The sequence below is a fragment of the Scyliorhinus canicula genome, chromosome 3 (assembly GCF_902713615.1).
Source record: "Scyliorhinus canicula chromosome 3, sScyCan1.1, whole genome shotgun sequence".
NCBI classification, from domain to species: Eukaryota; Metazoa; Chordata; class Chondrichthyes; order Carcharhiniformes; family Scyliorhinidae; genus Scyliorhinus; species Scyliorhinus canicula.
In genome coordinates, this window is record NC_052148.1 from 175,383,262 (window position 1) to 175,409,831 (window position 26,570).

Below are 26,570 nucleotides of genomic sequence, written 5' to 3' on the forward strand. Positions count from 1 at the left end.
TAGTTGTGTTGGTAGTTGATAAAATGTTTACTGTGTGTTTATAAAATATCAACTGAATTCATAGAATAAACATTGTTTTGTTTAAAAATACTTAAGGTCTCTGTTGCATAACACCTGGAAAGTAGGCCCTTGTGCTCCTCATAAGCAAAATCTATTCAGAGTTATAGGTCAGGTAAACTCCATGATATACTTTGGAATTTTTCTAAACCCTGGTCCATAACAAATTGGGGGCTCGTCCAGGATAAAAGTCTATCTTTCGTGATTGGGTTGGCTCATGAACTTAAAGACAGTGAGGGGTGAGCATCTTTGTGTTTGCTTTTCAGGTGTGGTATTCCAGTTTAAGTAGGGAGTGTGTTGTGGACAATGGCTCTTTCAGAGGATCAGAGGTTTTTGGGGGTGGAGAAGGTCACACACAACACCATAAAATTTACAGTGCACATGGAGGCCATTCGGCCCATCAAGTCTGACCCGGCTCTTGGAAAGAGCACCCTACCCAAGGTCAACACCTCCACCCTAGCCCCATAACCCAGTAATCCCACCCAACACTAAGGGCAATTTATCATGGCCAATCCACCTAACCTGCACATCTTTGGACTGTGGGAGGAAACCGGAGCACCCGGAGGAAACCCACGCACACACGGGGAGGATGTGCAGACTCCGCACAGACAGTGACACAAGCCGGAATCGAACCTGGGACCCTGGACAAAGAAAAGGAGAGAGAGAAAAGGAAAAAAGAAATAACCCTAGCAGAACAAAAAGAAAGAGAAAGGATGGTACAGATCAGGGAAAAAGAAAAAGAGAGAGAGGAAAGAAAAAAAGAAAGAGAGTTTGAACTTCAGAAAATGGCCATGAAACATGACAGTCAGTTAAAATTGGCGGATATAAAGAAAAACGTACGGTCTGAGGAGAATGATGAGGGTAATGAGCATGAGCGCCATATTTGAATGCTTGGCGGGGATCTATTTAAATATGTCCAAGCATTGCCAAGGTTTGATGAGAAGGAGGTAGAAGCCTTTGTCATTTCATTTGAGAATGTAGCTAAACAAATGAAATGGCCACAGGACATGTGTGTATTACTGATTCAAACAAAGTTGGTAGGTAGAGCGAGGGAAATGTTTGCATCACTATCAGAGGAGGTATCTGGGATGTATGAGGAGGTGAAAAAATCCATCTTCAGTGCATATGAACTAGTGCCTGAAGCCAACAGACAAAGGTTCAGAAATTTAAGGAAAGAACCTGGTCAAACAAGCATGGGGTTTGAAAGGATCAAACAGAGGAATTCTGATAGGTGAATAAGGGCTTTGAAAATAGACCAAATGTATGAAGCTCTCAGAGAAATTATACTTTTGGAGGAGTTTAAAAATTCAATTCCTGATGTAGTGAGAACTCATGTGGAAGAGCAGAGGGTTAAAACTGTGAGGTTAGCAGCAGAAATGGCAGATGATTATGAATTAGTTCATAAATCAAAGTTTGGTTCCCAACATCAGTTTCAGGCTGTGAGGGATAGAATCTGGGGAAAAGAGAAATACTCAAGTGGTAAAGGTAAAGGGGATCTGATGGGAGATAATAAGGAGAGTGTACCTAAGATTAAAATAGAAATCCAGGAGGGTGGAAGAGAAATGAAAAGTTTGAAATGTTTTCACTGTCATAAACTAGGCCATGTAAAGTCACAGTGTTGGTGGTTTAAAAAGCACTGGGAAGGCTGATGTGGTAAAACAGGATAAGACAGTGGGATTTGTTAAATTGGTAAAGGAAATACCAAGTGAAGCGAAGGAGGTGCAAAAGATTGTACAGCCTGATCAAGAGGTGATTGATAAGAAGGTGCCGGGATCTCTTTAATGAATGTACTTGTGTGGGTAAAGTTTACTTGTGTACCAGGAAGAGCAGGTAAAGAAGTCACAAATTTAAGAGATAAGGGAGCTAGTCAATCTTTGATGGTAAGAGATGAGGAGTTATGTACTTTGGGGGGAATATTGCCAGTAAAGGTGGTAATATGTGGAATTCCGGGTGGGAAGAGTAGTGTTCCATTATATAATGTACGGATGGAAAGTCCAGTGAAGAGTGGTGAAGTGGTAGTAGGAGTAATAGCGAAACTATCTTGTCCAGGAATACAGTTTATCTTGGGTAATGATATAGCTGGATCGCGGGTGGGAATGATGCCTAATGTGGTTGATAAGCCACTGGAAAATCAGACAACTGAAGTGTTGAAGGATGAATATCATGGATTTTTTCCGGATTGTGTAACAAGGTCACAAAGTCACAGGTCAATCAAGAGGAGAATTCAAAGAGTGAAGATAAAGTTGAAGTTCAATTATCAGAAACGTTTTTTGATCAGATGGTTGGAAAATAACAAGAACAGGTGGAGGATGAGGCAGAAATTTTTAGTTCAGAAAAATTGGCAGAGTTACAACAGAAAGATAGAAAAATAAAACTGATGTATCAGAAAGGCAGCACGGTAGCATAGTGGTTAGCATCAATGCTTCACAGCTCCAGGGTCCCAGGTTCGGTTCCCGGCTGGGTCACTGTCTGTGCGGAGTCTGCACGTCCTCCCCGTGTGTGCGTGGGTTTCCTCCGGGTGCTCCGGTTTCCTCCCACAGTCCAAAGATGTGCGGGTTAGGTGGATTGGCCATGCTAAATTGCCCGTAGTTTCCTAAAAAAGTAAGGTTAAGGGGGAGTTGTTGGGTTACGGGTATAGGGTGGATACGTGAGTTTGAGTAGGGTGATCATTGCTCGGCACAACATTGAGGGCCGAAGGGTCTGTTCTGTGCTGTACTGTTCTATGTCTATGTTAAAGCATACACGGAAGAGGAATCTGAATGTATACCAGAGTGTTCTTACCGTAAAAATGATGTCTTGATGAAAAAATGGAGACTTTTACATGTGCAGGCAGATGAAAAGTGGGCAGAAGTTCATCAAGTGGTATTGGCAGTAGGGTATAGAAATGAGGTGTTGCAAGTAGCACATGAGGTATCAGTGGGAGGTCATTTGGGAGTAGGGAAAACTCAAGCTAAAATACAAAAACATTTTAATTGGCCTGGACTACATAAAGATGTAGTTAATTTGTTTCCATCATGTCGCACATGTCAAGTGATAGGGAAACCTCAAGCAATAATAAAACCTGCACCCTTAATACCCATTCCAGCATTTGAGGAACCTTTTACAAGAGTCTTAATTGATTGCATAGGACCACTTCCTAAAACAAAAAGTGGGAATCAATATCTTTTGACTATAATGAATGAGTCTACTAGGTTTCCAGAGGCCATTCCAGTACCCAATATTACAGCTAAAAAGATTGTGGAGGAGTTACTTAAATTCTTTACTAGATATGGACTACCCACAGAAATACAATCGGATCAAGGATCAAATTTTAGCTCAAGGTTATTCAAAGAAGTTATGGTTATCTTAGGAATAAAACAATTTATCTCGGCCGGATGTGGGGGCAGGGATGGGGGCAGGGGTCGGGGGGCTGCCATTCCGTGGGACAGCGACTCACTCGGGTACAGGCGGTTAAAATGAATGTGTTGCCGCGATTTCTGTTTATTTTTCAATGCCTGCTGTTTTTCCTGCCAAAGGCTTTTTTCACACAGATTGAGGGAAGGATCATGTCGTTCTTATGGGGAGGGAAGGTAGCCAGAGTTAGAAAGGTGCTACTGCAGAGGGGAAGACAAGCAGGGGGTTTGGGTCTTCTGAACCTGATGTATTACTACTGGGCAGCGAATGTGGAGAAGGTGCGGAGTTGGGTAAGAGGGGTTGATTTTCAGTAGGTCAGAATGGAGGAGAGTTTGTGTAGGGGGTCAGGATTGAAAACACTAGCTACAGCGCCGCTCCCGATAGCCCCGGGGAAGTACTCAGGGAGTCAGGTAATAATAGCTTCATTGAGAATTTGGAGGCACTTCTGCCAACACTTCAGGTTGGGGGCAGGGTCAAGGAAATGCCGATCCAGGGGAACCACAGATTGAGCAGGAGGTTGGGATAGAATTTCAGAAATGGGAGGAGAAGGGATTAAGACACTAAAAGATTTGTTTCTTTGGGGTCGGTTTGCAGGGCTGAAGGAGCTGGAAGCGAAGTATGGGCTGGAGCAGGAGGACATGTTTAGATACATGCAGGTTCGAGATTTTGCCAGAAAGGAGATACAGAGCTTCCTGTGGAGCCGACCTCCACATTGCTGGAGGAGGTGCTGATGACAGGGGGACTGGAGAAGGGGGTTGTGTCAGTGGTTTACGAGCTATTTTGGAGGAGGAGAAGGCAGTGCTGGAAGGGATCAAAGCAAAGTGGGAGGAAGAGTTGGGAGAGGATATGGAGGAGGGGTTCTGGCGTGAGGTGCTCCGGAGAGTGAATGCCTCCACCTCGTGCGTGAGGTTGAGCTCATACAGCTGAAGGTGGTATACAAAGCACACATCACATGGGCGAGAATGAACCAATTCTTTGAAGGAGTAGAAGATGTGTGTGAATGTTGCGGGGGGGGGGGGGGGGGGGCTCTAACCAATGTTCATATGTTTTGGTCCTGTCCCAACCTAGAGGATTACTGAAAGAAGGTTTTTAGGGTAATTTCTAAAGTGGTGCACGTGAAACTGGACCCGGGCCCCCGGGAGGCCCAGGGTTGAAATGGGTGCGGAGGCAGATGTTGTAGCCTTCGCCTCGTTGATCGCCCGAAGGCGGATCCTGATGGGTTGGAGAGCGGCCTCTCCACCCTGTGCCCTGGTATGGCAGGGGATCTGTTAGAATTCTTGACTCTTGAGAGGGTTAAGTTTGAACTGAGGGGAAGGACAGAGGGGTTCTGCAATTCATGGGCATTATTCATTATGCACTTTCAAGAACTCGATAACATCGAACATTAGTTGGGGGGGTTGGGTGGGAGATCTGGGGGGGGGGGGGGGGTGTTAGTGGGGGCTATGGGGTATTCCTGATTCCTTTTTGTCAGTTGTTTATATGAACATGTGGGTGAATGTTTTGGGTTTGGTGGGAGGATGGGATCGTTGTCATTGATATGGGGATTGACATATTTGTTACTGATTATTGTTTATTATTGGTGGGTGTAAATTTGGGGAAAAAATGTGAAAAAGGAGAATAAAGAAATATTTTTTTAAAAAAGGAATAAAACAATTTAAATGAACTGTATAATGTCCAGAATCGCAGGGAGCGTTGGAAAGGTGGCATCAGGCATTAAAGGCAATGTTGGGGGCTTATTGTCAAGATTATCCAGAAGATTGGGATAAACGAACTCCATTCATACTGTTTGCAATTAGGAATGCGCCGAATGAGTCAACCAAAATCAGTCCTTTTGAACTAATTTTTGGTCATGAGGTAAGAGGACCACTTAAATTGATTTAGGAAAAATTGGTGAGTGAGCAGTCGGAACTTACATTATTGGATTACGTGTCAAATTTTAGGGAACGATTAAATAGAGCAGATGAATTGGCTAGGCAACATTTAAAAGTTGATATAAATACTTAATTTCTCCAACAAAATGCAATCAATGGTGAATAGTTACAAATTGTGTGTAAAACCAATAGTGATCACGAAAGGGCAGTGCCGGCTCTAAGCCTCTCCATTCTGTCCCAGCATTCCTGGTAACTCTATTTCTGTAGCAGGGTCATTTGGATCCAAAACATTGATTCTGTTTCTCTCCCCACAGATGCTGCCAGACCCGCTGAGTTTATCCAACATTTTTTGTTTTTATTCAGATTTCCAGTATTATGATTTTACTCACTATAAGCATGGTTTCACATTATGGTGCAGAACTATTTTGTCCAAACTGGTTTCATGTTAAGTGATGATAGCCTCGAAAATCCTAGATCAACCAGAACCAATTGAATTAATTTGAAAGAGAAAAAAGGGTATATTATGTTACTCGCACCAACAGAATGTACTTCCTAAAATGCGACCATTGAATTCATGCACTTACTAATGGAATCACTTTTCCAAAATCTACATACAACAGGTCAAATCGCCGCGCAGGTCTATTTTCCATTGGGTTGGCTGAATTCTTTCTTGAAAATTATTCGCAGGTGGCATCGTGGCACAGTGGTTAGCACTGCTGCCTCACGGTGCAGAGGACCTTGTTCGATTCTAGCCCTGGGTCACTGTCCGTGTGGAGTTTGCACATTCTCCCTGTGTCTACCTGGGTTTCACCCCCATAACCTAAAGATGTGCAGGGTAGGTGGATTGGCCACACTAAATTGGCCCTCATTGGAAAAATTATTTAATAAAAGAATCACAATTAATAATTGTGCAAAATAACTTTAACCATTAGTTTGTGTATTTCCTAGTTTGCCTTGTGTGAAGGATTTTAGTACATTTCGCTAATTGTACCACTCATCGGGAGATATAAGCTCATTAACTAACTTAACCAGTGACACAGTAACTAACTTTCACTCGAAGAGCGGGGCAGCTAGACATCCATTTCTTATTACCTGAGGAAAAGCTTAAGGACCGTGATTAGAAAACCACACAAGTCTGCCAATGTGATCGACCACTGGGGCAGCGTTCCTATTTGGTGCAGCTTGGAATGCTATTGAACTTCCTGGACTTTTTTTTGCTCGCCATCACTGAAAATACAATGCACACTGCAGAGAAGAACTGACTCCTTGACAATCACTTTCAAAGACAGATACGCTGCATTAAATGAAAATAAAATATGATTGAGAGATTTATTAATAAATTCTCATTAATCATTTATGCGGCATGGATACTTATGGTTCCATATAATGAAGTCCATAAGATTAAAAAGGTCATGAGAAAATATACAATTTTCACAGTAACTCATTGCAGTGTTAATGTAAGCCTACTAGGGACAATAATAAAGGTCATTATTATTTAACATACATCAATGGTAAACCAGACAACTTTCAACCAGACAACTTTTGTGAATAGACGATCACAATAGAACATCAACAATCAAATGTCATGAATGTAAACAAACATAATGGCAGTACATGTGTTGCATCTGAATAATATTATTGCTGAATATTGCTTCAAAGGGTTGAAAACATTGAAATAAAGAATGCATGCATAATAAATGAATGTTGCCTCAATGCTTGCTATCTGCAAATGCAGCAGACGGTGATACCCAGGTGCAATTCAAGCATATAAACTCTCAGAACAACTTGTCCTTGAACACAATAAGGTGGTTGTTTGAACGCAATGGCTATCACAGGAATCGTTACCTGCCCGACATGAGTCCCAGGAGGATTTTTTTGAAACTAACAGATCGTTTCTGATAATGGGCCATGATGTTGATGTCTGCCACCTGATACACCTATAGACAGAAGCGGCTCCGAACAGCATGTGTGGGTTCTCCCCCGATGTCAAGCGGTCCTTTCCCTGCGGGTCTGTAAACAGTGGAATGCTGGGAGTTATGGCAGGGATATTTTAAGCATGCGAACTCTGCAGTGATAGTTTGATTGACGGTCTGTAATCCATCCTTCCACCTGTTCGGCCGGAGAAAGGCGGTCTCAGGTCGTGCACCACCAGGATATGGCCACTCCAACATCAACCCGTCGCATGTGTTTCCCATGCAGGAACAAATGTACTCTATCTCGCATACCAGCGATGTCTACCTATCACAGAGAGACGGAGAGGGGGGAGCTGGGGGGGGGGGGGGGGTGGATGAACAATTCCTTGTTTGTTCTTAGGAAAACAATGGCACATTTCTGGAAAGGGATACTTCCTTTCAAAATAAAGAAGGGTGCAACGTTTTTCAAAACACATGCAACATTTCAGCCTGGGGCCAAAGTGGCTGGCTTCCTTTGCAAAACGTTAAATAAGCACATTTCTCCCTCGGACCTAACACTTAAACAAAAACAAATTTCCAATGAAAACGAATGAATATTTCTATTTCTATCAACAAAGAACCGCTTGAAACCAAGCCAACATATATCCTCCCAACAAACAGTGATGCTTGTATTGTACCCGTACAGTTTGTCATTCCCAATGCTGATGCAGCATCCATATGAAATACTGTTCGACCTCTCGCCCACACTGCCAGTGCTGGGGATGTGGGATGGCTTGTCTCTTTGGGGAAGCAGACACTCACGTCTCCCTGTGATTCCCCCCCCCCCCCCCCCCCCAGTGCACCTCAGCTGCTTTGCAACAAAGTCACTGCCCCCCCCCCCCGCCCCCCCCCCCTGAACCACCTAAAGAAGATTTAAATCCATCCGCTGCTATCCGAAACGAAATTTTGGCCGATATCTGACAACGCTTGTACTCTTCCTGCGGACGCTTGCCTGCAGGGGGCGCCTTTGGGGGCTCGGCTGCCGTCTTTCTCTCGGGGAGCTTCCTGGTGATTTTGACGTCTTCTCTTTCTCGGACTGTTTGAACCTCGGAAGGAAATGTGTCGAAATGTGCTGAGGTTTCACCCGAGGGCTGCTCCCCATTTTAACTTACCGCGTTTGTTTAAAGCCACATACCACTCCCGGCTATTGTTTTGGCTTCTTGTAAGTGGCAGAGGCGTAAGTGTTGTAACTGTTCTCCTTGGTATCTCTCCTTGAAAACGCATTCGTTTGTAAACTTGGTCTGTAAGGGAAGCAAAAATAAAATTAACATTTTACTTTTACTCAGATTAAATATATAATGGCGTTCACACAAAATTATTTTAAAAGTGCGGGAAACAGGCCATTATTTTTTTTGTTTATTGCTTGGTTGAGCTTCTTGCACCTTCATCCAGTCCTATCAGCATATCATTCTACATCTTTCTCCCTCATGTGTTTGTCTCGATGTACTATAAATCCATCTTTATGCTCACTGGAGGTGAGGGCGGCCTTCCAATGCTCTTTGGGTCTTGGAAATGAACTCCCCTGAAGGTCTAACTCGGTTTTTCTCTGCTCAGATACTGCCCGGCCTGCTGAGTATTTCCGGGTGGTGTTTCAGATTTTCAGAGTCTGTAGCATTTTGCTTTTCTTTTGACCATTGATGTGTCTCATGTTCTTAGAATTCAAATAGGTTCTCCGGATCGAGGTACCCCTGGCCCATGGAGCTACGTGATAGATATGGGCAGTAACCTGTTGGGTCATCTGGAGCTGCACACTTGCAGTTCGCAGTCGGTGACTGGCGATGGGGTATACACAGATACAGCCAATCTGTGTGGACACAGAGCCAGGGACAATAGGGACTAAGGCAACTTACACAACCATGGGAGACAAACAATCCATTCATCCAACACTTCCCATTTACTTTACTACATATTAAGCATCATATTAAAACATTCTCACGTTTAGGGTCGGTATTATATATGTACAGGTTTCAGCTCAAGGGTGGATACCAACTCTACTTTAGATCCGTAAAGTGGCAAAATGTTCATCTCGCCCTCCGGATAGATCCGTTCCTGAAGGAAACGACCTCAGATAGAAAACTATCAGAAAGTGTAAATATGCATTGACCAGTCCCACCCCTGCAAACCGTTAGTGAGTCTATCAACATGGACTTGCAGCGGTTCAAGAAGGCAGATCATCGCCACCTTCTCAAGGGGAAAGAAGGATAGCTAGTACATGTCACCGAAGCCCACATCCCTTGAATGAATAAAATAAATTATTTACTGAGAATGAATGTAACTAAGTTATAATTTAAAGAATACACAGATTTCGGGTCATGAGGAAGCTTCCTACATTAGCACATGTCCATCATTTCCAGTATAGGCAGATGGTAAGTTATTACCAAGAAAAGTTGTAGAAAAGTGCCTGGTGACTTCAAACTCTCCCCAAGAATCATGTAACAATTTGTTAATAAATGTCTTAAATGACAAAGACGGTTCTTTTGTCGTTCTTTTAAAAGGTGGAAAGTTGACATCCATACATGCTTCACTGTATAGTCCAATCTTTTTAAAACGCCAGCTCAGTGCATTGAGGGTACAGTCTGCTGTTCTATTTGGGCAAACTAATCGATTCCACATCAACTTAAATGTAACCATAGATTGCCCCAAGGACACTTGGTTGTTTTGGAGTCGGGCGGATCGGTAAATAGATTATCGAGAAACAAAAACTTCAAACCTGAAGCTGCTTGTGGGAAATTAATCATAGAATCCCTACAGTGCAGAAGGAGGCCATTTCAACTCATGGAGTCTGCATCGACCCTCTGAAAGAGCACCTTACCTAGGCCCACTCCCTTGCCCTATCCCCGTAACCCCACTTAACCTGCACATCCCTGGACACTAAGGGGCAATTTAGCATGGCTAAACTACCTTTGGGCTGTGGGAGGAAACATGAGCACCCGGAGGAAACCCACGCAGGCACAGGGAGAACGTGAAAACTCCACAGTCACCCAAGGCCGCAATTAAAACCGGGTCCCTGACGCTGTGAGGCAGCAGTGCTGACCACTGTGCCACCCCTGACATAATAACTGACATTCGGTAGGTTAATTGTGTGTCCAGTTCTGAACAAACGGCCAGTGGAAGCTGCTGTGGCAACTTCACTTAGGCATGTTCAATATATGTAACTAGTTCATATTTAGCATGGAGTGACAATGTTGAACATTGCACTGATATAACTCTGAGAATGATTTTACAAATCCGTCTCTGTCGCAATGACAGTGCCCCTTTTGTAATCTTAGAACATTTTGACAACTATCAGAAATTGCATCTATCTAACCTCCTGATGCACCTGTCTCAGTCTTGCTTTGAAGCTCTCAAAATTGGTAATGAAATTCCAGCAAGCTAGATAACAAAAATTAATGAAAGCAATAGCCTGCTATTTTCTATGTAGAGCATTGACTTTGAAACATGCCAAATGCCTTTTCAGGATTTAGATGATATTCGACAGACTGTGTTTTCCCCATTGTGGGTCAAAATTAGAGAGAGGTGTATTTTTTTTTAAATTCTATACGAAATCATTGTTGTGTGGCATGTCCGATTTCCACGCTCAGTGCAGTCAAATTAGCAATTAACGTGAAATAAAAATGGCAATATTTCAAAATATGTCAAATCCTCCTGAGGAATTAAAAGAAAATCTCCTCTGTGCAGCGGTTGATAATGGCTAGTTCGCATAAAATGCTGGAACACAATATCCGTCGAACTCACAGATTTAATGACGTTACCATCTGTATCTTCGGGTAAGAAAAGAGACCGATGTCAACAGACTTTGTCAAGATAAGAGCAAGGAGGACGGGAGCAGTGTTACATCTTAATCTGCGAATTGATTTGGCAGGATCGCAGAGTTATTTGTACAATTGACTTTTATCTTATTCCACATGAAAGTGGATTGAGTTCTATCAAAGCGCCAGATTAACTGGCGGGCGTAGGAACTCCCAAAACTTATTAAGCAAATCACAGCACTTCACCCAACCGTGACTAGTACGCAGTCACATGCCATTTGGCATTAATTGCATTAATTTCAGTCGCACCAATAGAAGGCAATTTATGTCAAATGTCAATTTGTATGCTTGGAATTCCAAATGATCTCCGATGTAATTTTACTCGGTGTCGTTAGTTTTGTTCAAAACCTCACTGGTAAATAAATACATTGGTTTATCATCTAGTCTGTTTCTCTAAAGGATTCAGAGCGATGCAAAAGCAAAATTCGACGATGATTTAAGTTTAAAGCTTTATGGGCGTGTGGCGATCGCTAATTTCAACCTGAACAATTTCGCAGCTCGTAAAATATGTGAAACAAATATTAGCGATGGAACGATCTATTGAATCCGTGTGCTCGTAATGCTATTTTAGCTTCTGTATAAATATCAAAACGTTTAATTTTACTGAATGTCATCGTGGCTTCTGCAACGTGAACAGTCTTTTCGATGCTCGCATTTTCAGTGAGCACAATAGCAAGGCTATTTCACAATTTGGATACATTCTTGTTTAACTAATCGATGTATGCGTTTATTTTTTTTTTGCAGCGCGGTTTTCAAACCTCCTTGTTTTTGTTCTTAGGTCATCGGATAATTAACAATGATTTTCTGTAAGGATATTGCTTTGAAAAAAACTACGTGTCCCCTGTCCCGGTATTGGTGTAGAGTTGTTGAAGATAATATAGATTTGATCTCAGTACCAAAAGGAAAAATAGCCGGGGAGGGCTTGTTTTCCCTCGAAACACAAGGCATATGTCATAATATATACTTTTTTTCTCTGGGGAAAACGTGGTTTGAGGGTGCAATCTCGTGTCGAATAGTATTAGAACAAATCTAGATAATTAACAAAGGTATGCTTGCAGCGGAGAGAGATCATGATAGGAAGTGATTTGGGATTTGTCTTCAGTAAAAAATACTGACGAATTCTGACTGGGTGCTTTTTAGATGATTTATGTTGGGAAGTGTGAGAAAATTGCATGTGAAAATCGAGGCCGCGTTGACCACGCCCAGTAAGTCAAGTCCCTGTCATAGATGATAAAGGTCATTTTCGACCATTCATTTGAATGACCGGCTGGACGCGTTGATGCGCACTCACATTCAATGTTTATACTTTTGCACTGTGGAATCTTTTGAAAAATGGCACCGCCGAAAGTATACTCACAGTTGCGTAGAGTTTCCCCCTTTTATTCATCGCTAAAAATCGGTTGCTAAAAATTCCTCGAATTCCCACTATCCCCTGAGACACTGCGAATATTTCCAAAATACCTGGAAGTGAAATTTCACAATAAGATAGTGTAGTGCCTGATCCCTAAAATGTGCTCGGGGCTCCTGCCCGCGCTGATTATCCATCCACAACACTCCTTCCCTTCCTTGCACCATCACTTTGAGGAGTGGGAGGTCCCATAGAGTTAGGAGACTTGTAAGTATTTAAAGTTGGAAAAACATGCAAATCATTTCCTTATTATAACATACGTCATTTCATTTGCCCTGTTTTATTTTGCCTTGTTATTGACATGATGAAATGACACATTGTGGAATCGGAGATATTGTCCTAAACCAAGGTTTGGTTCAAAAAACAAATCTTTAGGTGGCGAGTGGCATCGTCAATATAAAAACTTCCTTATCAGTATCGGCTACTAAGATTTCTGCTTTTCAAACTTTAATAACACATCTTAAATGCAGATTGTCTTTAGTTATTCCCCGGCAACAATTTGCCAGTCCACATATTGATGTCAGAAGCGCGGGCCAAAAACCACCACGCCTTCCACTAACCCAATAACTCCAAGCTCTCAGCTCCCTCCAGCCTGCACCTGTTACCGACATACTTAGCAGTTTAACATGACCACACAATGAAACACAGGCCAGACAACCTGACCCCGGAAACACTCATCACAAAATCGATCTTTGTAACAAAAATAACTTTGCAAACAAGCCCAGCTATGTGGGAATTGGCAACAGCGACGATACACTTCCACTGCACCACAGGACATTGTGGGTTCACATCTTTAGTTTATTTTACAGTATTTGAAAAAGCGATCCCGGATCATGTCAACATTTAGAATATCGACTGCAAATACATTAAATCCCAATGTACAATATACAGCGTGGTGAATATTGAGCTCGTCGTCACTAGTTATAACAACCCTGAGATAGACGGGTCCTATTATAATAACAAAGTGCGCAGTTATTACCTACTCGAGGCAGTGCACTTGTAACAAAGCAACATGCAAATATGATGGCAACTAGAAGGTGCCATTGGATACACCGCACGGAAGCATAACTTCTGGAGTTATTTGCCCATAGAAAATGCTAGTCAGAGACCATATTGAGTTATTTACCATTGAGTGTGTTTATGTAATAGGGTCTGTCATTGTAACGTGAACTTGTTTAGAATGGACACTTACTGAACAGATTGGCTTCATGCGAGCCACTGACTTTCCCATCAGGCTGAATCTGCAAATGAAAACCAATTCCAACTCTGCAATAAAGTCTTCCAGTGCGCGGCCCAGACCTATTCCACTGGTACATGTTCCTGAGTGATCTCCGGCTCTGCGTGGCTGAGGAGCTCTCGTTTTTTGTGCCCCGATGTAGTCCTGCGGACGCTACCTGCTCGCCGTACACACAAGAGAAGCGGGCGCTGTGATTGAGGAAGAGGAGGACGAGGCAGTGAAGGCGCATTCTTCCAGCGGGTCTCTCCGGAGTGCTCGCTGCTAGGACAGTGCCCGCATTTTGCTGATCCTTCTTTGCTCCATGCACCGGCGGCCGTGTGTGGTGTGTTCGCCAGGGATAGCCATGCAAAAACTACTGCGGGCACGGGTATATTTATAACACAAATGATCTCATTGCGAGATGCATGCCTGTGATCTGAACGACAAGCTTTCATCCTGTACTCGCCAGAAGAATGGGCATGGTCGTCTCCAATATATGAAATGGAAAGAGAATTGGTTAGGAAAGAGTGCTGTTAACAAGCACACCAACACACTGCCAGGGCGCCATCTGCGCAAACTTCACGCACCGCGAGGCTAATTTTAATAGTAGGGGGAAGTCTACAAATAATTCATAACAAACAGAAATGAGTCCCACAGGGGACCACCAAATGAGTCATTTCATGTCGAAACTCAAGTCTGCCATAAACTAATGGTTCTTAACTAAGAACCAGAATGATCTCTAATGACCCGCTTTCTCTCTGGAGATTTCAGATAGACATATAAATTGCCACAAGAGTGCAGCCTGAAATAAAGGGACAACTTTACTCAATAGATCAATACCGCCAAGTTATCCACACGCAAGGTCGGTGCCACCGAAATAAAATGGGAATTGTTAACAGTGGCGGATAGTTTAAATATAGCAAAACTGGCCGGGAAGATGCACATCAATTGAAAGCCCACTGCGAGCTTCGTGACAAGCGAAATGCTGGCCTCGATGACCCGGCGTTAGGTAAAAAGCAGGTCATTTAATAATCTATTCATGATGGTGGAACATTCAGAAATTCAGTCGAAAGTTTGCAACAAAATATATAAAGGGACAGGTTTCAGCATACTCCGGCTTGAGTAGGGTGAGGGGATCAAATCAATTTAAATCTTAACTCCAAATACATTTAACAGCATCCAGCACGGCAGGTTGGCGGCACAGTTTAATCTAACTGGACAATAAGAGTTGGGTCCAAGAAGATTCAAAGCAATCTTTTCTGGGTACTTACATCCAATGGGCTAGATTCACTCTGATCAGGTAACAGGAAAGACATTGATGTGCACATCAATTTGGTGCACGGGTGCCAAAGTGTGCTGGAAAAAATAACATGAAAGCTCCTGGAAGCAAACTAGAATTGGGGGTTGCGACTCCAATGCAACGTTTTGACCTAACAATAATCTCATATGAGCCACCTTGCCTGGGTGTTATTCCTGTGTGGGAGATGCCTGCTCATGCAATGTGTGGAGATGTTCGCGTGCGAGAGAGAGAGAGAGCAAACCGGTGTGTTAGGGTGCGTGAGTTCGCATGCAAGAACGTGAAGTATGTATGTATGAGCAACAGTGGTTGTTGCTTGAACAGCATGCGACACTTTACACGTTTAAATAGTCCTTTTTTAAAAATAGCAAATGGTGCTGTTCAAGCTACAAGTCACCTATTTGCTAAAGTTAAATATTTTACCATCCTTTAACAACGGAACAACGCACACAGGAATCTGGTGAGGAATATTCCAGCGCGCACAAGACACGAGGCAGTCCTCCACAAGGACTCCGAATGATAACAGCTCTCTGTGCCAATCTTTTGTATTGAATGCTGTTGACCTGATGGTAAATGTTTGGAGCCATCAATGTGAATAATCTGACCACTCCCCAGCACTGTAACTTGAGGATTGGGTTTACACCAGGCATGGTTTAACATTTGAACTGAAAAAGAAGCAGAAAAAAAAATCGCCATGAATACACCGTCAAGTAACCCGAGGAAGCCGATTTGTTAATTTTCATTTAACTTCACCTCGTCTGTTATCCGCCTCATCACGTCTATAAAACCCCACTTAAAAGTCAACCCTAATTAATTTTTCATGAACAAACATAATTAAATGATTTGGGAAAAGTAAGTGTACTAATGTCATGCTCCATTTGTTCTGGATTTTAAATCTGATATTTTTGGGAATAAAACGCCAAAGATGTTATTTAAGACGGCAAAGAAAATAATTTTCCACATCTACATTGAAACACATTAACATCGATTCCAATAACATTTTGAGAATTCAGGTGCATACTGGATTCCATGAGAATATCTTTGGAGGTCTTTTTTAAAAAATGCAATTAAGGGGTAATTTTACCTTGGCCAATTCACCTACCCTGCACGTCTGACAGCATCCGTGGAGAGAAAAGGTTTAGGGCCAAAGTCATCCAGGCTCGAAAACGTTGGAACTGCTGAGATTGTCCAGTATTTTCTGCTTTTATTTTCAGGTTCTAGCATGCACAGTAATTTGCTTTTACCCTGCACATTTTTGGGTTGTGGGGATGAGACCCATGCAGACACAGGGAGAATGTGCAGACTCCACACTGAAAGTGACCTTAGGCGGGATTGAACCTCACACTGAAAGTGACCTTGGGCGGGATTGAATCCTCAGCGCCATGAGGCAGCAGTGCTAACCACTGCATCACCGTGCTGCCCTTGTTCTTTAATGCACTTAACAACAACTATCTTTATTTACCTGCTGTTTATGTGAAACAAATCATCATTGGACCAATGTTAATGGAAGAAAAGTTTAGGCTACTTGGGAAATTTTTCATTAAATGGAATATATTTGGATGAGCCAATGGTAATCTTGCTTTGAAAGGAATTTTGTTTGCAATTCAGGGTTAAATTGACATTTTTTTGCTTTTGTCACTATAGTTTAATGCTTGAAAGAGGGACTGCTCTATACACTGAGTGAGAACACTGTTCTTGCACATCTGGGGCCTGGGTGTCAATTCAAACCAGATTGATAGTACAGAATCCTTTTTCTTCTGAAAGGGTTCTACCTGGAATTAGTTTGAGGTATGCCCAACCCAACACCAAAAGTGCAGCCAAATGCACAAAACTAGGTACTATTTGCCACAGATTGATAATCTTATTCAAAGTGACTATAAAGGTATTGGAATGGAAAGTGGGGAAAAGATCACATAGGTACACAAGGTTGAGTTAGGATTGGGCCCAATACCTTATTGAGACAGTGTGCAGACAGTCAAATGTTGCAAAATGTACTTGGTTTGAGAGCAGTGTTATTGGCCCATTCATAAACCACCCATCTCTGCAGGAGTAACTCCTGAAAATATCTTGGATATGGAGAGTCAACTCATACAGCTACCTTTAGAATTTGACCTGAAACTCATGAATGCAGTATGTCTTAACATCTGAACGGTGATGTCATAACAAGCACAAAAACAGCTCCACTAATCTGGGAGAAAACAAATGTAACTTGCTTTCTTCAAATTAGAGTATTTAATATAAAAATCATTATTAATTGAAAACGAAGACATGCCTAAGTGAAAATGGAACCACAGAACCTTGCATCACAAAGAGGGCCACTTGATTTGAGCCACCTATTTAACCCCATGATGAGATGTAAGTTGCAACTTCTTAGGAATAGTTAATTGGGCAGAATTTTATGGTGGTAGCAGGGGTAATGTCATGGGCTGAAAGCAAGAGCCAAGCCCGCTTTACCCATTAGGGCAAAATGTTACCATTTGAAATTGGCAGCCTAATTGGCTGCAGGTTGGGCAGTCATCCTATTCAGGATGGATTGGATTGGATTGGATTTGTTTATTGTCACGTGTACCGAGGTACAGTGAAAAGTATTTTTCTGCAAGCAGCTCAACAGATCATTCAGTACATGGAAGAAAAGGGAATTAAACAATTCAAGAAAATACATGAGAATACATAATAGGGCAACACAAGATATACAATGTAACTACATAAGCATTGGCATCGGTTGAAGCATACAGGGTGTAGTGTTAATGAGGTCAGTCAATAAGAGGGTCATTTAGGAGTCTGGTGACAGTGGGGAAAAAGCTGTTTTTGAGTCCGTTCGTGCGTGTTCTCAGACTTCTGAATCTCCTGCCCGATGGAAGAAGTTGGAAAAGTGAGTAAGACGGGTGGGAGGGATCCTTGATTATGCTGCCCGCTTTCCCCCGGCAGCGGGAGGTGTAGATGGAATCAATGGATGGGAGGCAGGTTCGTGTGATGGACTGGGCGGTATTCACGACTCTCTGAAGTTCCTTGCGGTCCTGGGCCGAGCAGTTGCCATACCAGGCTGTGATGCAGCCCGATAGGATGCTCTCTATAGTGCATCTGTAAAAGTTGGTAAGGGTTAATGTGGACATGCCGAATTTCCTTAGTTTCCTGAGGAAGTATAGGCGCTGTTGTGCTTTCTTGGTGATAGCGTCGACGTGAGTGGACCAGGATAGATTTTTGGTGATGTGCACCCCTAGGAATTTGAAACTGCTCACCATCTGCACCTCGGCTCCGTTGATGCTGACAGGGGTGTACAGTACTTTGCTTCCTGAAGTCGATGACCAACCCTTTAGTTTTGCTGGCATTGAGGGAGAGATTGTTGTCGTTACACCACTCCACTAGGTTCTCTATCTCCCTCCTGTATTCGGACTCGTCGTTATTCGAGATCCAGCCCACTATGGTCGTATCGTCAGCAAACTTGTAGATGGAGTTGGAACCAAGTTTTGCCACGCAGTCGTGTGTGTACAGGGAGTAGAGTCGGGGGCTAAGTACGCAGCCTTGCGGGGCACCGGTATTGAGGACTATTGTGGAGGAGGTGTTGGTGTTCATTCTTACTGACTGTGGTCTGTTGGTCAGAAAGTCAAGGATCCAGTTGCAGAGTGGAGAGCCAAGCCCTAGGTTTTGGAGCTTTGATATGAGCTTGGCTGGGATTATGGTGTTGAAGGCGGAGCTGTAGTCAATAAATAGGAGTCTGATGTAGGAGTCCTTGTTTTCGAGATGCTCTAGGGATGAGTGTAGGGCCAGGGAAATGGCATCTGATGTGGACCGGTTGCGACGGTATGCAAATTGAAGTGGGTCAAGGCGTTCCGGGAGTATGGAGGTGATGCGCTTCATGATTAGCCTCTCGAAGCACTTCATTACAACTGACGTCAGGGCCACCGGGCGGTAGTCATTGAGGCATGTTGCCTGGTTCTTCTTTGGTACCGGTATGATGGTGGTCTTCTTGAAGCAGGTGGGGACCTCGGAGTGGAGTAGGGATAGGTTAAAGATGTCTGTGAATACCTCTGCCAGCTGGTATGCGCAGGCTCTGAGTGCACGACCAGGGATCCCGTCCGGGCCCATCGCCTTCCGTGGGTTCACTTTCAGGAAGGCCGATCTGACTTCGGAAACTGTGATGGTGGGTATGGGTAAATTATGGGCTGCTGGGGCACTCGACAGCGGATTGTTGGTTACCTGCTCAAACCGAGCATAGAATGCATTAAGTTCATCGGGGAGGGGTGCGCTGCTGCCAGAGATACTGCTCGGCTTCGCTTTGTAGCCCGTTATGTTGTATAGTCCTTGCCACAACCGCCGCGAGTCTGTCTGTGACTCTAGCTTAGTTTGATATTGTCTCTTGGCATCTCGGATGGCTTTGTGGAGGTCGTACCTGGATTTCTTGTATAGGACAGGGTCGTCTGCCTTGAACGCCTCAGATCTGTCCTTCAGTAGGGAGTCAATCTCCCGGTTGAGCCATGGTTTCCGGTTGGGGAACGTACGTACTGCTTTCTTTGGCACGCAGTCGTCCACACATTTGCTGATGAAGTCTGTGACGGTGGTGGCATACTCATTTAAGTTAGTCGCTGAGTTCTTAAATATGGACCAATCCACTGTCTCTAAGCAGTCACGTAAGAGCTCTTCTGTCTCCTTGGACCAGCACTGCACAACCTTCTTAGCTGGATTCTCCCGCTTGAGTTTCTGCTTGTAAGCCGGGAGAAGGAGCACAGTCTTATGGTCTGATTACCCAAAGTGCGGTCGGGGGATAGAACGGTAGGCGCCCTTGATTTTTGAGTAGCAGTGGTCAAGAGTGTTGTCGCCCCTGGTGGGACAGGAGATGTGCTGGTGGAATTTTGGCAGTACACTCTTGAGGTTGGCTTTGTTGAAGTCTCCGGCCACAATGAACAAGGCCTCCGGGTGTTCTGTTTCATAGTTGTTTATGACTGTGTACAGTTCATCCAGCGTCTTCCTCACTTCTGCCTGGGGTGGGATGTGGACCGCTGTGATAATGGCTGAAGTGAACTCACGTGGAAGATAGTATGGGCGGCACTTTACGGTCAAGTATTCCAGGTCTGGGGAGCAGTAGGTCATCCCTAGGAACTGTGGCTCAATCATAGGGCCAACAGCTCTGCAGCACCATCCCTACTGGTGGCCACTGCTAGGGTTGCACCTGGAGAATGAAAGTACATAGATGGTGCTGCGCCTTCAAAGTCAGTTAAGTGGGGTCTCTGCCACCAGGGCCAGACAAGTAGGCCGTGGCGAGGGGTGGGTCTGTCACTGAAGGCAGGTGGCACTGTTGCCATGGAGGTGCGCAACCATTGCTGCTGGGGAGGGGGCCCTGTTGTGGATTATTGAGACTGCTGGGAGACCACTTGGGTTTACCAGGCAGTCGGCCACATGTGATGGTGGGTCCCTTCCTGCAGCAATAAGAAGAGGCCTTTAACTGGCTACTTAAGTGGCTGAATTGGACTCCTAGCTGGAGGCAAAATGGCATGGTGGGAGGAAGGTGGTGGGCAACCCTGAGCCCTTGCATTCCTGTGGCATTTTCCCAGACTTCCCACCTCCCACTCACTGCCACCTATCCTAGAAAATCCGAGCCATTATTTGGAAATAGTGACTTATTTACACATGGTCTTTTCTGAAGAAAACTCTTTGCAGTCAACAAATGGCTTAGATATTGAATCTGCTTCTATAGGTCTGATTTAACCTTTAAGAGGTACTAGAATGGGAATAATTTAGAAAGAATGGTTACGTACTTTGATGAAAGGTTCTAATTAATACATTTTAAGAGAGATGTGTCTGAGATAAAATGTGCATAAAGATTTAGGGATACTTGTGGTATATTTGCATTCAAAATCTTTCAGTACAATCACGGTTGCTTCTTTAGTTTGAGGATCCTATAGTTTTTCAATGCAATTAACAGAAGAACTAGCATTTATCTTGAAACTTTTACAACCTCAAGACAACTGGAGGGACCTTACAGCCAATTAAGTACCTGCAACGTGTAGTCGTTGTTACAATGTAGAACTGGTAGCTGGAGAGTGTAAATGGCTCGTGGGAGAACCCCTGTTTTATCGCAGGCTGCGAGTTACATTCTACCCTTGAGGAGAGACATTTGTTCATGCAAGCTTCCAATCGAGTACTTTTTAAATCCAGCTTCATTCTGCTCTGGTCAGATACATCACATGTGTCAAATTAAAGAGTACAAGTCGATTTCCCTGAGGGATCTCACTCCAATTGGGTTCAGTGCACCGTAAAGTCAGATTGGGCCTCAGTCCAGATTTACCCCAGCACTTTTTGCATTGCTTTGCAGCCAAAAATGCTTTGCAAAAGTGACAAAAATAATTTCACTGCAGATCTCTATCTTCTGTCAGTGCAATATTTATTTTCAGCTCAATTGAAACTGGATGGCGAAGCTATCAGCACTCAATGTATGACAGCATTTCTCCCCTTATCTAACCCAGTCCTGTCGCAGAGCTGTAGCTATTCCGATTAAGTAAAAGGTGATAACAGAACTGCAGAGATCAGCGGCTATTTCCATTCTTAGCAACATTCAACATCAGGCTGTTCCATTCCACAGTGAATTACTTTCTACAAATGTTGTGAACACATCTATCTATTCAAAAGGAAGGCTCGATTAATACATTTTTTAAAAATGTGATTTTCTTATTCTCATGAACCTGAAAGTAAGTCCAGAAAATTCTAGTTTCACAAAACCATTTGTATGTTTTTCTTTTTCTATTCGATACATGTCAGTTTAGTGTGTCGTTCTAGCCTTCCAAGCATTTTGCAATTGTTTGAGCACATATTCTCTGTTTATAACTTGAAAGCTGTTCCTCTATTTGTGTTTCCAAAACATTTCACATTGTCGAATACTTTACAGTTGCCAAAAGCTATTGACAGTCTAAGTAATGTGCACCTGTTGCCTGATTATTGACATCCACCTGTCAATCGAAATATTGACTGGGAACAAGATGCTGTCAATACATAAATCTCAAAGGATTTCTTATCGGTAATTTGAATGATCAGACACCTGCTTGGTGATAATGACATACGAATGGCCGAGTATTGACTTTTGAAGTAAAATGTCCACAGGCAAACCCTAGGGTCTTTGCATTGACAAATGCTGAAAGAACATCTGTTAATAGATGACAGACTGCCCATATTTATAAAAATCTAACGAGTCAGATCTGCCAAATGGCATTTCTTTATTGTACAATTACTTTAACTTATTTCAACATCACATTGTTTTATGTAAACCCCTTCAGATTGAAGAGAATGGACGACCGATGTTGACTAAAATAAAATAATGATTTGTGTCTCACTATTCAATGTTGGCATTTCGCACTTCTGAAAATAAAAAATGGTAGAACATCGATTTGAGAACACTAAGTGGAGTAATTCATAGAGTGTTGTTTCTACATCATTTTGAACCGTTAATGTGGATAAATAATGGTCGTATGTGGGTTAATTTAGCAGCAATCCAGCTGAAGAGTTCAAATAACACAATACATCTTCAGATTGAAACTTGAACATCCTGCATTCATTTTCTGAATCTCGTTATTCGATTGTTATGTTAAATTCACTGACCAGTATGTTCTTATAGACTAAAATCCCAGCTCTTGACTTAATACATAAAAGTGTGTGAATTTAATTTTAATTTATTCTTGCCAATTGCATAACCCATTTTTTGTTGTGGAAGTTTAATTATGTTGCTTGAAGACAAAATGTTGGGCCCATGATGTGGACAAACAGTATTAATACTATATGATAAGTTCTGTAGGTATATTGGGCCTTAGGATAGATCATGCCTTTTTTTTAATGTATTCTTGCAAAATGTTAGAGGGAAATGTACCATTGGGTATTTTGAACATGCAGTTTTGCACCAATAACAGACTTCTTTTTATTAGTTCATGGGATATGAGCATCTCTGGACAGGCCAGGGTTTATTGCCCATCTATGAGCTGCCTAAATGAAATGCATTATCATCTAGGTACACCTCGAGTGTTGTTAGGGAGTTCCAGCATTTTGACCCAACACCTGAAGGAATGATAATACCTGTACATTTTCAATTCAGGACAGCACCTTCAAACCTGTGACCTGTGAGCTCTGCCACCTAGAAGAACAAAGACAGCAGGGGGATGGGAATGCCATACCCGTGAGTTCCCCTCCAAGTCACTGTGAAAAGAATCAAAAACAACAAGATGGAAAGCAGCACTAAAATCTAAAATCTATCAAAGAAAGGGTTATCGTTTATGTTTTTGTTTTAAGTATATTAAGTAGGAAGCTTTAAAGAAGGTGTCATTGCTTGGACACTGTGGATGATCACATCTTGGTGGCCCTGTGAAACAATCCATATTAAATATCATCCTACAATTCATCCACTTTCTCCTTCTTTTAGAATTAGTCTGGCATTTGGAAAAAAAATGTTGATTTAAAACTTGTATTGAGATGCAATGATTGAGGTATTTCCACAAAGTCTTTGGGCGGGATTCACCGTCCAGTGATGCCGGAATCATGATCGGGTGGAGAATCGGGCATCAGCCCAATGGAACGCCACTCTCCGCGGAGTGTCTCGTTGGTGGCATGGATGCATTTCAACCCCCGAACCGGCGTGGACATGCAAATTGTACAGCAACGGCCATTAGCACAATCATTAACGGGCCCGACCCGGTAGTCTCCAGCCTCCCACGATGCTCTGCCTCCGTCAGGCGGAAGTGACATCGTCGCAGTTCACTTGTGGCATTTAAAAATGGAACCCGGATGTCGTGGCTGCTGAGGGTGAGAGATGAGGGAAGACATGTTTCCAAAGGTGCAATGCTGGGCTGCCAGTTGTGCCACTGGCTGGGGAGCCATCTGCCCGGGACAGTGGGAGTAGCGGGGTCGACCAGGAGACGGGACCTGGATTTGGGATGTCCCCTCGGAACTGTGGTATCCAGGCATAGGATATTGCCACGGCCCACAAGGCATCCATCTGGCTGCACACCCACAGAGTGCCCACTGTGTCCCATAAATGTGTAGAGTGCCACCAGTCATATAGGTGCCCCATCAGGCCACCCCCAGACTCCAGCCGACCCATCAATGGGATGTGCGAGGCCCAGTGTTGGCAGTGACCGACCAGGCATTGGCACCTCTCGTTGCACCCATCCGAGGGGAGCCAGGAAAGATCAGCATGCACTATGGCTCTTGGAATCCTCCCTGGCACACTGCTTCCCCAGGACAGATGTCCCACCAATGGCACCATCAGACAGCCCACCCTGCAGGACTACCAGCCGTCACCAAGCCCTGCCTTCCCATTGTGCCCCTGTTCCCATCCATCCTGCCCTCGGACAAGTAGGCACAACCCGTGGATCGCACAGAGGACCCACGGCACACTGCAGCTGAGGTCGGCGGCATGCAGTGCCCATCCTGTAACCAGGTGGAAGCCTGTTGGCGGGTAGAGGATGGTGACTAATGGCTCCGTGATGAGCTCTGGTGCTCTACAAATTCGGACAATGTCTGACTGCTGCCTTGGTATCACATTCCACTGTTCGCCTGGGTAATCCCTACATGCATACCAGCCATTCCATTGCATGGGCCCGCAGTCCTTCTTGGGGTGGCGGGGGTGGGGCTGGGGTCTGAGGGGGTGAAGCGAGGGTGGCGAGCAGTGCTCGGTCACACACCAAGAAGGCCTTGCCATATAGGGCAGTGAAATCACACACTTGAGTGATTGGCATGCACTGAATGCACTTTTATCACTTTGATGTGGGCAATGTTTACAAACATTGGGTGTTTCACAACTTAGGCCACTGAAGGCGAAGGGATATGAATGGATCAAAGCAGCAGATCGTTTTTACAAGCTGTCAATCACAAACCACTACTCGAAAGTCATGAATGGATTGCAGATAGTGAATCTGTGGCAACCATATGCAGGCACAGCTGCTCACATTCGAGGAATGGACACTGCTTGCTAGCTTCCAGACAGGGGTCTCTTTTCTGGGGGGTGGGGTCTATGTGTGGGGAGGGATCTGTAGAGGGAGTTTAGGCAGGGGGTCCCTGTGAGGGTTTCCCCAACTACAGGAATCCGTGTCGGGAGTTCCCCTATTACAGGGGTCCCTGTGGGGGTTTTCCACATTACAGGGGTCCCTGGGGCATGTCCCAGGGGAGGGAAGGGTCGTCCAAATACAGGGGTCCCTGGGAGGGGGCTGGGTCAGGCCATCCCCATGGTTGGTGGTCAGGTGGCCGCAAGTGGTCTCTACTATTATGGAATTGTGGAATTAATTGTGGTCCATGAGGCCTTGGCCCACTGTGCGGTCCACCACGTCAGGTTCATGATTGAAGAGACCACAAGTGAAACTTTCCCACGCATCTCCCGGCCGCGGGGACTGGAGTATCTTGGGAGTACAGAGCATGGGGTGCGGGCCTACTACATAGATGCAAATAGGTCATTACGACCTATTTGCATTTATTTACACGTTCCTGCTGGCATAGAATTCGTTCATAGCGTTCGGGTCCACGCCCAAGCCGATCCCAATTTTGCCCCCATGCCTGATTCTCCATCCCATCGGGGAGTGCATTTGGTGTCCCGAAGATGGAGAATCCTGCCCTTAGTCTCTCAAATGGAAAATTCAGCCCTTTATACCCCGAAAAAGCTTCAAATCTCGGGCGGCACGTGGCGCAGTGGTTAGCTGAGGACCCAGGGGCTGGTTTAGCTCACTCAGCTAAATCGCTGGCTTTTAAAGCAGACCAAGCAGGCCAGCAGCATGGTTCGATTCCCGTACCAGCCTCCCCGGACAGGCGCCGGAATGTGGCGACTAGGGATTTTCACAGTAACTTCATTGAAGTCTACTCGTGACAATAAGCGATTTTCATTTTTCATTTCATTCAGGTTCAAATCCCGTCCGTGGGTTACTGCCCGTGTGGAGTTTGCACATTCTGCCCGTGTCTGCGTGGGTTTCACCCCCACAACCTAAAGATGTGCAGGTTAGGTGGATTGGCCATGCTAAATTGCCCCATAATTGGAAAAAAATAATTGGGTACTCTAAATTGATTTTTAAAAAAGCTTAAAATCTTGGAAATTACCTTATTGAAATCCAAAGTACTGAAATAGTTTTATAATTGAAACAATGACCCCTGATCCACTGGCATAGTGGAAATGCCAAATAAAGGAAGGCAGGTAGGTCAAGTTTTGATTGGTTTAAGTGTGAGAGGGTACACAGATGAATATTGTGGAATTTTTCTCAGAAGAAATCAAATGGTAGGTGCCACAATGGAATAGATTGCCCACAATTTTTGGGAGAACTTTGCAGGCCTGTACTCCACAGCACCAAAGGGATATTGATGTACCAGAAAAGCACAGTATTTTACAAGGATGAGAGGATGCACAAAACAAAATTGAACATGTTGGGCCTGTTTTTCCCAGAATTAGAAGACAAAGAGAAAACCTGCCAAGGATTCGGTGGTAAGTGTGGAAAAATATTTCCATTTGTCGTTGAGTACAGAACAAGGTGGCATAAATATAAAATGGTCACAAGACAGATTAAACTCAAAAGATAGGAGGAATCGATTTTCATCCAGAGAGCACTGAGAAT

General features: G+C 43.9%; 1 protein-coding gene across 1 annotated transcript; it reads right to left on the reverse strand.

Moving 5' to 3' along the window:
• Positions 1-8,130: 8,130 nt before the first annotated feature.
• On the reverse strand, positions 8,131-14,192 carry fgf5 (fibroblast growth factor 5). The gene is given in 6 exon segments (XM_038791784.1): positions 8,131-8,380; positions 8,383-8,434; positions 8,436-8,471; positions 8,473-8,514; positions 12,440-12,543; positions 13,683-14,192. Coding segments are annotated over 6 exon segments (726 nt in total). The 5' UTR covers positions 13,957-14,192; the 3' UTR covers positions 8,131-8,162.
• Positions 14,193-26,570: the final 12,378 nt, after the last annotated feature.